Source organism: Pteropus alecto, unplaced genomic scaffold (assembly GCF_000325575.1).
Source record: "Pteropus alecto unplaced genomic scaffold, ASM32557v1 scaffold20, whole genome shotgun sequence".
NCBI classification, from domain to species: domain Eukaryota; kingdom Metazoa; phylum Chordata; class Mammalia; order Chiroptera; family Pteropodidae; genus Pteropus; species Pteropus alecto.
This window is the reverse complement of record NW_006436298.1, coordinates 14,692,174-14,704,272: the sequence shown is the minus strand read 5'-3', so window position 1 is coordinate 14,704,272 and position 12,099 is coordinate 14,692,174. Positions and strand designations below refer to the sequence as shown.

Genomic DNA, 12,099 nt, shown 5'->3' with positions numbered 1-12,099 from the left:
ACAATAGAATATACAGATGTCAAATTATAATGTACACCTGAAAATCATATAATTGCATTAACCAATGTTATCCTAATAAACTTAATTTTTAAAAAGTTGAAAAAAAGGGGGGGGGGTCAGAAAGCTTTACTCCTTTGATGAATAAACAACCAACATTTTATTTAATCACTATATAACAGAAGCATTAATATTAAAGTCAGGATAAAGACAAAGAACTTTTTTCACTATTACTTAACATTTTTCTAATCAATTCATAAATACAGAGAAATATTACAAAGAAGGCAACAAAAAACTCCTCATTAGCAGATACCTCAGTCTACCTAGAAGACACAGGGAATTCACTGAAAAATTATGAAAACTAAAAAGAGAATTCAGTAAGGTGATTGGATAGTTATAAAATTAATATACAAAAATTAGCAGTTCTTTTATATGTCAATGATAATCATAAAAGGAAGAATATGAATAAAAATTCAAATACAATAGCAAATAAAATTATAAAATACTCAGAAAAGAAATTAATACTAGGTGCCAGTAAAATCATGTTATCCTGGAGCAGAAGATGCCCTAAAGACTTATGGCCTGTCCAATCACTAACTCGAGGGAGTGGGGCTGGAATGTACCACAGGAAATTGACTTTACACCTCTGACCCACCCCATGAGCCACCCTGTAAGAGCGCAGTCAGCAGATGACCCAAGAAGAAATTATGGCTTTTCTCCCTAGTGACACTCTAGACCTGATCAAGACCTGCATTTCTTTGGCCTAGTTCTGAATCAAAAGAATCAGCTCAAAACTATTCATGTTTCTCAGAGTACATATAGGAAACAGAGCTAATCGGCAAAGAATTGAGATTTACTACTTTTTCAGGAATAGGATATGATGTCAAGTAGAGAAGACATATTCTCTAAGAAAGAGATCAAGAAACTCTTAAAAAGCTTTTGGCAGAAAACCTTACTAAATATATTTGTGAAAACAAATGGGTACATAGACCTTTTTACTATTATTACTGAATAGAACCAAAAGAGAAAACGTTTTAGAATGTGTTTATATTATTAAAAAATTCCCAAATATGTGGGAACATTAAAGAATTTTTTAAATTTTTTAAAAATTAAAAAAATAATAATAATTGAAAAAAATTCCCAATTAACACAGTCCTCAATATTTCAGAATTTGTGATTGCTTGACTATTTAACTGATTTGGTCTCAGGGTTATCTTTTCACTCCCTGGACAAAAATAGTTTCCTATGAAAATTAATAATGTAAACAAATGGTTTGAAGCATCTGTCTATATTCAGATAATTAATATGCTAAGCATGCTTACCTATTAAATTAAAGCAGGCCACCTAAAGACTTTTCTAGATAATACTTCATTAGCCTAACTATAATGAGTATGTATAGTTAAAGTAATAAAACGGACATCTGTTTTAAAACATTCTTCAACTTACGCCGCTTACTAAATCAAGCTAGCTTTCATACATTAGTTTCAATTACTGAGATTTTACATGGCAGAAAAAAAAACACCTCTATTTAATCAGGAAAAAAATTTTCTTTTCTTACCTTTGAAGTTCTCCATTCCCAACCATCGCCTATCTGCTGTGAATGTTTGATGAATTCTGCACAATAACGCTGGAATGTTTTTTCTCCAAAGAACTCATCTCCTTCCATATTAAATGATAACTGCAATATAAAAACTATATTAGCATCAGATATAGAATGAATACCAAAAGGAATTCTGCTAATTTACTTATTTCTTTAAACAAACCAAAATTTAGAATGTAGAACAGAAAATAACCTTAGAGCCATTCCAAAAAGGTTTCGTTTCCATCTTTCTCATCCTATCCCCATTTTTTAATGAGGAAGAACATATGATCAATATGAAAATCCAAAACCTAGATTTATAACAAACACAAATTGTGGTTTAAAAAAGCTTTATTTGTCCATAAATTTAGTTTCAAGAGCTTAATTTTATCTCACTTCTTCTAAGCTAGTGCTTCCAAACTCCTTAGAACTTCCTTCTCTACTTCCTACTTTAGCTCCTATGAAGTTAGGATGACAGTGATTAGTGGAGCTGAGCTGTTCTTCACACTTTATTAGAGAGTTCAACTCACTAACAAATTACATTCCAAAGTCTGGAAATATTTGTTTTCCAAGGTGCAAGGTTATGATTACCTAATTAGTTACCTATTTTATGGTGTCTACAAATATGACAAATCAAAGAATACCAATATATTTATTATATATGTCTGTCTAAAACATAAAACACTGGTTTATAGAAAGAGAATTTCAGAGCTGGTAGGACACTCAAATTATGTTGTTCAAGCCACTGGATAAGAAAATAGAGACCAAGTGAATTCCCTCATTCTCATCAGTAGTGACGAGCATCATCAGGACTTGTTGCCTGCTTACTTTGTCAAACACTATGCTAGACACTTCACAGTCTCATTTAATCTTCCCATGATCCAAAAGTTGTTATCCTCATTTCTTAAATGAAAAAGAGAAAGTAATCTGCTTAAGAATGTAAATGAGAAAGGATTCAAACTCCAGTTTGGCTCCAAGGCCAATGATTTGTCTATAATAGCAGATTCCCAGTCCAGCGTTCTTTCTGATTATTCAAATTTAGTATGACTTATACAAGAATTTGTTCATTCATCGGACAAATACACATGGAATATCTCCAAAGTGGTATGCACAAGTGAAGGTTAGATATACAAAAATGAAAAAAATATATAGTCCTTGCCTTATGAAAACTCACTGTAATAAAGGAAGATAAGCAATAAAAATAATTACAGTAGAAATATCTTAACCAATCTCCATTCCACCAACTTTGCTAGATTAATCGAAACGATGTCCATTTCCTCTATAAAATGATTAATATCTAGAGCATTGTGATCATGAAGCACTTCTACTCCACTCAGTTGATATGTTCACAAATCACATTCTTGTATTAAAAGTATACTTTAGTTAAATGCTATACAAATCAAACCAATAAAATATAAGTGAAAGAGACAGAAAACTGTTATTCCTAAGATGCCTTGGAAAGACTTTAAAGGTAAGTCTCCATAAAAAAAAACAAACTACTATTGAACCAGGTATGAACAATGCAACTGAAAAAATTGGTTGGGGGGTAAAAAATCATACGAATCTAGAATTCTGCTCTCAGACTGCTTCCAAGTGGCCTAAGTTCTTTCATTTAAACCAAAACTTTCATTTAAACCAAAAATCTAGAGGATGCATTCTGGGTTCAGTTTAACCAAGAATGAACAAAAAATCTAATCTAATACCCACACTCAAAGTCAATGTCTTGGTCATACATGAAAAAATTAGCAAATGCATGTCTTTATGTGTTTTAAGTTGAAATAAAATGTGTTTCAAGTATGTGTTGTGTATTATTGTTTTAACTCCACCTTTAATCCCTTTCTTCAATTAACTGTTCAACTCAATTCTGATAGCATTGGAAAGAGGACTTCTATTTAAAGTCTGTACAATAATGAAGATATGCTCAGATTATAGCAGGCAGAAGAAGAGTCCCTCACACAGGAAGGATGGTGTGGGAGGGTGTGTGTCGTTCAAGAGCTTGGACTGTTTCCATAGGAAATAAAGAATCAGACTTTGGAGCTGAAAAGGTCAGAATAATAAATAGTTAGGGACTCTGTGGAGGATTATCTGAGGGGCACAAGCCTGAAGGCAGGAAGAAGGGTTAGAAGCTGTTACAGTGCTCTGAGTGAGAGGTCATGAGGATTTGAACCCAGGCAATGAAAGAGAACAGAAAGAATACACATCTTAGGTTACGGAGAGAAGTCAGGATTGATTTAAGAGGTCTGGAAGTTTTCTGAGACAAATGGAAGCCATGAGGATGCATATCACTGAGATAGAATGCATATAGTAGATTCTTAATATGGTTTCTGATGGATCATGGAAGTTTACACTAAATTTTGTAGGTATGTACCTATCTATATTTGGGGAGAGAAAAACTCTATAATTTTCAACAGATTGTTTAAAGGATCTTAACTAAAATAATTAGGAACCTCAATGGAGAGTGAGAACAGCAGCAAGTTGGGAAAGAAATCTTCAGAACACCAGCATTTAAGAAACCTGTAGAGAAAGGGGAGGAACCAACAAAAGAGCTAGAGAATACAAAGTCAGGCATTAGGAGGAGATCCTAGCAAGGGCAGTGCCACAGAGTCCAGAGATGAAGGTTTCAAGGGAGCAGAAAACAACTAACAAATAACCAATAATGTCAAACAAAAAAGAGAACTCTTAAGAAAACATCCACAGAACTGACAATGAATGAAGCAGTCACTAGCACCTGTGTGAGCAGTTTCAACAGCAGTGGAGAAAAGCTTGGTTGTGGTGGACTAAAGAGAAAACAAAAAGGAAATAGTGAAAATTTTGTAGGCAATTTTTTCAAAAAGCTGGCTGAAAAGTACATACAAATTGATGACAGAAGCAGTACATGGGCTTAAAGGAGGATCTGGTTTTTTCCTAAGAAAGGGAGATATCTGAATATGTTTAAGCTGAAGAAAGAAGGGGGTTGAGATGGAAAGCTGAAAATACCAAAGAGGGAAAGTGACTTTAGGATAAAGCAATATCCTAAAGGGGCTAGAGTAGGTGTGGTCAACAGCACAAAAGGATGGATCTGAATAATACAATAGACACCTTGCCCCTTGTAATGAGAGGAAAGGCATTTGAGGATGAATATTAAATATAAAATTTAAAGTTTTTCAAAGAGGACCCAAAGTTAAGGAAGACAAAGTCTGATGGTCACAAGATTTTTTGATGCAGAAGCAGGCAAGATGGGCTACAGAGTGAGAGGGTAGCGACGAAAGGAAACGTTTGAGAAAACTAGTACAGATTTGAAATGCTGGTGAGAGAAATGAGAAGATAGCATTTAAAGATAAGCAAACAGAAGTGAAGAGCCAGCACAGGTTGGAGAGCCTGAATTTGTAATGCAACACTCTACAAAGTGGGATTGCCTTCAGCAGTGCTCAGCTTTCTAAGTGTGGGAACCAGCAGAGAGGACTGCTTGACCATGCGTGCAAAGCTGAAGTTTTGCTGGGTTGATTCAGTGGAAGGACCAGGTGGAAGATGGAAAAAGATTTGCTAGCAAGATTAGCTCAGAGGTCCAGATTAGGTGGGAAAGGAAAAGATGCCAAGAAACAGTTTAAGGGGATGGGCAAATAAGGCAGGGTCAAGGAATATTAAGTATCAAAAGGGCTAAGAATGACTGTAGTGAAGAGGGAAATGAAATAATAGGGAGACTATGAAATTTCAGAACTTGACAAAGTCTCAGCTGGGTCCATGGAAGTGAGTATATAAAGTAGCTTGGAGATGAAGGTCACTGGAGCTCAGGAAGTTTAAATAACTATGAGGCTTATAATTGTTGTTTTCTACATGGACACTGAAGTCACTTAGGATTACCCTGAAAGCTGGTGGGGGTAGAGAGCTCCTTAAAAAATACGGAAGATCATCTGGGATCTCTCTTTTGTAAATGAAAAGGGGCAAATGGTTTAAAATGGAAGAGCACAGAGATGTTAAGTGATACATGGTCAATAATGTAGAGTCCACTGAGATCACTAATAAACCAATACATGTCTTTTTGATGAACCAGAAGGCAGCCTTGGATTCCTTCTCAAGATGGCGCTAAAAGCAGCCACTACCAGTGGACAGGGACAGCATGTGAGAAAAAAACCTACCCTGCCACATGTGACAGAGCTGAACTCCATGAGCCTCAAAGGAGCAGCAATATTTACATGAAGCTGGAGAAGCAGTAATCAAAAAATTGGCTCTGGGGAAGTGTGGGCTACCAGCAATCTCCATACCCTGAGATTCAGGGTGAAAGAAAATGCAGCTTCCATTCAAAGGGTTTCAGTATTTTTTCTGAAGCCAAGTTTCCTTTAAAAATAGTTGGTAGAAGCACTGATCTGTGGAGAAGTTAACATCATGAAAGATATAAGTATGGAAACTAATCATACAATACCCACTTGCCACTTCCCCACCCTGGATAATAACAACAACAACAAAACTTGTGGTTAGGGAACTGTTAACTCAGGATTTCCCATCTCTTTTGACCATAGGATTCTTTTTCCTGGGAACAGTTTTTAACCACTTACTCCACAGAATGTATGTAGTAAAGGAAATAATGGGTTAAGGCTTTAGTAAGTTTGTTTACTATGGATGTGTACTCCCAAGATCACAATGGAAAATCTGAGAAGGTAGGGGAACAGTGAGAGAATAGGTTTGGGAAGAGAAAGCACCAAGTACAGGAATATAATAAGGAATATAATAAGGGCTCAAAAGGGGTTTGAAAGTAGGAGTGAACTAATCAGCTTTGCATTCTGGCTTCCAGTGTAGACTACTGGTCTTGCCTTGCTGGATGAACACCAGTTAAAACGCTCTTAAATTAATTTGGGAGAGACATAATGGTGCTAAACAGAGCCAAAGATTTGCAGTAGGGCAGAGGAGGGAGGGATTCAAAAGACTTTTTGATAATATACTCATAGGGACGGGTGAGAGAGAAGATTCAAGAAAGATTCTCAGCTTTTGGCCTTAGGTGGTGATACACTTCCTGAAACAGGGATTCCTGGAGGAAGAGTGGGTTTAAAGAATGACATGGGTTTAGGTTAGCCACACTGAGTTTGAGCTTTAAATACCTGTGGAATACCCAAGTGATGATATCTAGCAGGCATTTTGACATGGATCTGGAACGCAGAAGGAAAGAAACTCTGGGGTGGAAATACTGACTGTAATCCAATAATACAAAGATAAGAGAACTCATTCAATCACTTGAGGAGTGGATACAGAACTAGAATAGAAGAATGATATGCAGCAGTCAGAGAAATAGTTTGTCCAACTATATGATGACCCTGACATATACTGGGAGATATTCAATCAAAGAAAAACTGAATTTAATTTATAAAGAGTACTTATATATTTTGGAATATTTTATAAATTCCAAACAAACACTTACTTAATAACGAAATTGAACTGAGTAAAAACACTCCATTCTCTAAGCCCTCCAGTTACTGGAGGTTTACTGAACTATTCAAAATGTTAGTTGAAACATAAAATTTCACTCAATAGCCATAGTTTATCTAATTAACAACACTGTGCCACTAGCAAGATGACTGAACATCAAAGCACTAATTGATATTTGGTTGAATACTTTTAAAATTATCTAAGGACTGGGCTTTGCTGAAGGATGTTACATACAATAACACAAACACTTAGGGCTTGATTACAAAATTAGGAACTATACTATATTAAAATGATATCCATCTCAATTCAAATCATCATAATGTGCCGTAATGAATTATCACTGAATTATTCTCTTTGCTCAAGTAAGAATATTTCAACTCATTAAAAATGAAAATATGACAATCAGCATTTTCATATGTACTTTCCAAGTTGTAACACTCTCTAATACTCTACCAAGTTCATAAACTAGTAGAGGCAAAAATTAGAATCTTAGAACTTCCTATTATGAGATGGCTAAAATTATGGTCAAGAATGGAAATAACAACCACCGCATCTTATTAAGCAATAATGCAAGAATAATTCTTATTTCACAAATGAAATACCATAGATGTGAACTGCCTATGTTTCCAGATTTAAGCTATTTTAAATTCAGACTAGAGGTAACAACAGAATATAGGTGAACTCTCAGTAAGAAGACAAATTCTAATTCTCATCTCAACCTAAACAATGAATCTCTCATTTCTTATTATAAGTAAAAGTTAGAAATGAGTCAGTGCTCTTTCATGTCATAAAGTATAAGTTGTTAATCTATTTTGCTTGAGTCTCACTCTTGCTGCACAGCTGTTTGATTTTTTTTTTTTTTTTAAGCTCAAACAACCAAAACCTTTTTTTAACTGCTTCAGCAGAGGCTACAGATTGGAACAGTAGAATAATTTTTTCCCTCACCAAGGCAGTCTTTCTAAACTATAAGTTAGCCTCTAAGACTAGACAGTCTGAAGAAGTTTATTCTGCTGCTATTAAATACATCTTTTCAAAAAAGCAGCCCCAGTGAATTCTAACACCATGTGTAATCATTGTTCAAATGACCCTTTTTAATTAAAAACAATATTTTTCACTATCATTCTCCACATTTTTCATGTTCTAATGTGTGGAGAACTGATACTTTTTTTTTGGTCAGAGACATTTCTTTTGATGAATCTATAAATCAGTGTTTATCAGAGTCAAAATTAGACTAAAATACTTTGAGAAATATAACTAAATTTCCCCAAAACTTAAAATCATTTATAAAAATGTGATTATCATAGAACACTCTATACATACATTTAAACATTAAAGATCATTTTTAAGTAATAAAAGTAACCAACTTCCTTTGTACTTGTTCCTCCCTGCCACAATTCCACATTATTATAACTTTAGATTTAGACTCTTTCCTTAAAAAAAAAAAAAAATGCAATTACCAGCTAGACAGGTAAACTCGACCCATTACCTTTATGGGAATTTGGCTTGAATTCATTTAATCCATTAATCACTTACTTACCTAGCAGGGTCCTTCAGTAAGTGGTCCTCAAATTTTAGGGAGCAAAAGAAGCACCCAGGGTACAAATTTAAATGTGGAATCCTAGGCCCAGGCCAGAAAGATTACCTGATTCTGAAGACTCCTAAATAGGCATTCATAATTAGCAGCAGAAATACTTTTGAGGAAGAATCATGCTAGAAAACTATGACAAAACATGGATCATTCTGAGGTGGCTAGTGAAAGGCCTGGATTTCAGGGCACTTGGCAGCCTGGGTGGGGCATAGCAGGCATGGCCCAGGTAATTCGACAAAGAGGGAGGCAGCAAAAGAGAGAAAGTCTCTTCAGTCATGACTGCAGCTGAATAGTAGGCTCAGAGCTACCTTCTTGCCTTCCAACTGAAACACATATCCCAAATCAAAGTTTAAACGGGATGCAACATTGTACCTGGACTGGAATTGAGGGATCTTTGTGGGCAGCAAGAACTCCAGTTAGAGAGAAGGTAAGAAGGCATCTCACTCTCCCCCATTTTATATTTTCTTCAGGAAAAAAGATCCCGAGCTGCCCGCCCCACCCCGCTACTGGCCTCCACTGCCCATTGGTAATTCTCTTTCAAGGCAGTTATCTTTCAATAATATAATGTTCCAGGCTAGAAGTGGACCTTGAAGCCAAGTGGAGAATGCATGCTGTGATGTAGTCAGCAATAAGGAGCTGTGGAAACAGGATGAGCCTCAGAATAGTACCGTTTCACCACTACATCTCCTCTCCATCCCCAAAAACGATTATTTCAAATCACACAAAAATGATCCCCTCATTATAGACATGAGAGCAAAAGATTAAACAGTAGGAAAGGAAGAAACTTTCCAGAGTACAGAAAAGATATAGTCATAAATTTGTTGGAACAAGTCAACCTGATCTCCAACCTGACACTGACAGCAAGAGTCCTCTTGGATCTAGGTGTAGTGAAGGGGATGAAGGGAGCTTGTGCACTCCAATCAGGTCGACACCATCCCTACACAAGTCCTTCTTCTGTCAAAATAGGAAAACAAAAACTATCAATAACAATACGGAGCCAATAAGAAGCTCTTGCACCATAAAAAAGAGGAGCACCACCATAAAGAGGAAGCGAGAAAGCTTGTTTCTGAAGTGGGCTTACACTGGGAATCAGGAGAAAAACTTAGAAATTATCTAATGTTCCCAACTGGGAAAAAAAAAAAAGAAAGAAAAAAGAAAAACCCAGCTTCTAAAAGCAAGAGATATTCAACAAATAAGAAGGTAAAGAACATGATCAATACTATATCAGAAATTACAGACTTACTGCTAGTCTAAATATAGATACAGCTGTTTTTAAAATATACTACTAAGTACCATTATTTTGAGTGAAAAAGAAATCAGCAGTTGGACATTTTTGTAATGGAAGTGAAATTCTCTAAATTTTCTTTATGCAAAATCTTTATTGAAGACTAGATTAATGTGCCTTCTTATTTCCACAAGCTTTTCATTCATTCACTCAGCACCTACAATATCTTAGCACTGAGCACTTGCTGTGTGTCCTTACAGAAAGGAATGTGAAAATTTCCTGGGGAAATCAGAGACAACTCCAAAGAGGGGAGTCTTGAAAATCTGAATTCTATTCTTGAAGAACTGAATTTTGAAATCTGCATCAAGGCCTACCAAGTGGAGAAAAAGGCATGCAAAAAAGTTGGAAGAGCTCCTTCAAGACAAGGCCTGAAAAGAGGGTGCTAGGTTTAAAAAAAAAAAAAAAAATGGCAGTAGAAAGAGCACAGGTTGGGTAAAGTATGGCAGATGAGGTCCAATGGTTCCCAGTATCTGGAGGGACCAGTTTCAAAGGGAGTGTTTAGAAATGCTGGGTTAACCCAAAAGGAAGGGGTTGTAGTTTGTTATTGCGGTTTAGTGCGGTATAATTAGCATCTTACATGTATGAGATGGTCCCATAAAAATACCAATTAGCCCCCTCTGAAAAACGTTGTGAAGTAGGTTGGGGCTTAACATTTGGAGGACTTAACCCTCAGGTTTCTTAGCATATCTTTGAAATCTGCTATCACAATCTGCATTTCACTCACTAAATATTTACTTCCAAGAAACTAAGTTTTTCCTGAGCAAATGTTGTGTTGCTTTCTTCCCTTCGACCACCATAAAGCTCAGAACTTAGCTGGGGTCCACCTTTAACAACTGTATAAATTTTCATAGTGTATATTTCAGTATAATACACTCCAATCTCATCTACTAAAGCTTCATACATTCATGACCCTGATTCATCTTTATTTTGTATGCTATTCTATTATATATAGTCTATAAGCTACTTTGAGAACTAAATAGGGTATAAATTTAAAAATATAAGCAACAGAAATGGAAAACAGAAAGAAAACTAGAACCATCCTGGGGGAACTTAAAGAGACTTTTTTAAAAAGTGAATGGTCTTTGCCTTCAAAAGTTTGTAACTAAATTTGTAAGAAAAGATTCAAAGTGAAAAGAACATCAGAGAATAGAAGACAGTAAAAAACAAGTGATAAATTGTATAACCACTCTTTAAAGAATTAGTATGGATCAGAATAATTATAATAGCATGTATTGGGCTCTTACTGGGTCAAGAATTGTATTAGCTTGTTAAATCCTCACAGCAATCCTATGAGATAGTTTACTATGATTTTTTCCATTTTACAGATGAGAAAATTGGGACAGTGAGGTCAAGTAATTTGTCCAAAGTAGCACAGCTGTTAAATGTGGCCATTTGACCTAAGGCAGTCTAGAATCAGAGCCTGTGCCCCAGAAGAGTAATTCAGATAATCCTTGAATTATATGAGAATACTGAAAGGCAGAGATATAATACAAAAAAGGATGAAGAGGATGGTGTGGGCTTGAGGATGGGCAGTGAACCTAGGAACAGGTTGAAATGAGGCAGAGTAGAGAAGTAGAGTCTGGGAGTATAGATTAAGAATACAAGAAAATGGGGAGGGGAGGAGGAGTTTATAAATAGCCTTAAAGCTTGAAAGAGATTCCATTTAAGCAGTGGGCACAAGAAACTACTGTAGGTTCCTGAGAGCAAAAGAGATGAGCTTTCTCCACAAGCTATTACGTAACAGTGATAGGAAATAACCCTAACTTCAAAGCTAAATTTATTATTAGTAAGTACTCTTCTTGGGTCCTATAAATCTGTGAGAACAAGCACTTCAAGGCCTGAAGTGCCAAGTACATTAATGGAGCCTCTGGTTCTACAGTTTAGCAACTTCTCCCTAATCTGGATGCTTTTGGGTCGGGCTTATTCTCCATTCCCATACAATTGTTTTATACCCAGTCTGCTTGGCTGAAGACATTTGTTTCCAAGGAATAATCACCAAATAACCTTTATGGTGCTGTGTTGTTGTTATGGCTCCTTAACTATGTGTATGATTCAAACACTGCCTCTAGAGGCCCAAAACACATCTCTAGGCTTCAAAGATATAAATAATCAAATCAAGCCCAGTCTTAAGAAATCTACTTATATAAACTTTATCCTACTTATTTTCCCTTAAGGCATTGCTTATCTTTCTCTGAAATTTATAAGTATTAGAAACTGCTACCAACTTATAATTTGTCACGAAACATTATGCCC

General features: G+C 35.8%; 2 protein-coding genes across 6 annotated transcripts in view; one reads left to right on the top strand and one right to left on the bottom strand.

Annotated features, from left to right (window-relative positions):
- Positions 1–12,099, bottom strand: part of ATG10 (autophagy related 10) — a 200,343-nt gene that overhangs the window by 186,452 nt on the left and 1,792 nt on the right. For 3 of the 5 annotated variants that reach the window (XM_025047846.1, XM_015590319.2, XM_006913193.3), the window contains exon 2: positions 1,556–1,675. In XM_025047846.1, the coding sequence (XP_024903614.1) occupies positions 1,556–1,663 (108 nt within the window). In that variant the 5' untranslated portion in view covers positions 1,664–1,675. Of the gene's footprint in view, positions 1–1,555; positions 1,676–9,397; positions 9,512–12,099 lie in introns of those variants that run through there. The other 2 variants (XM_015590317.2, XM_015590316.2) reach the window with 2 other exon arrangements.
- Positions 8,920–12,099, top strand: part of LOC112480611 — a 12,408-nt gene continuing 9,228 nt past the window's right edge. Inside the window, exon 1 of the mRNA XM_025047769.1 lies at positions 8,920–8,988. Within this exon, the coding sequence (XP_024903537.1) occupies positions 8,920–8,988 (69 nt within the window). The remainder of the gene's footprint in view (positions 8,989–12,099) is intronic.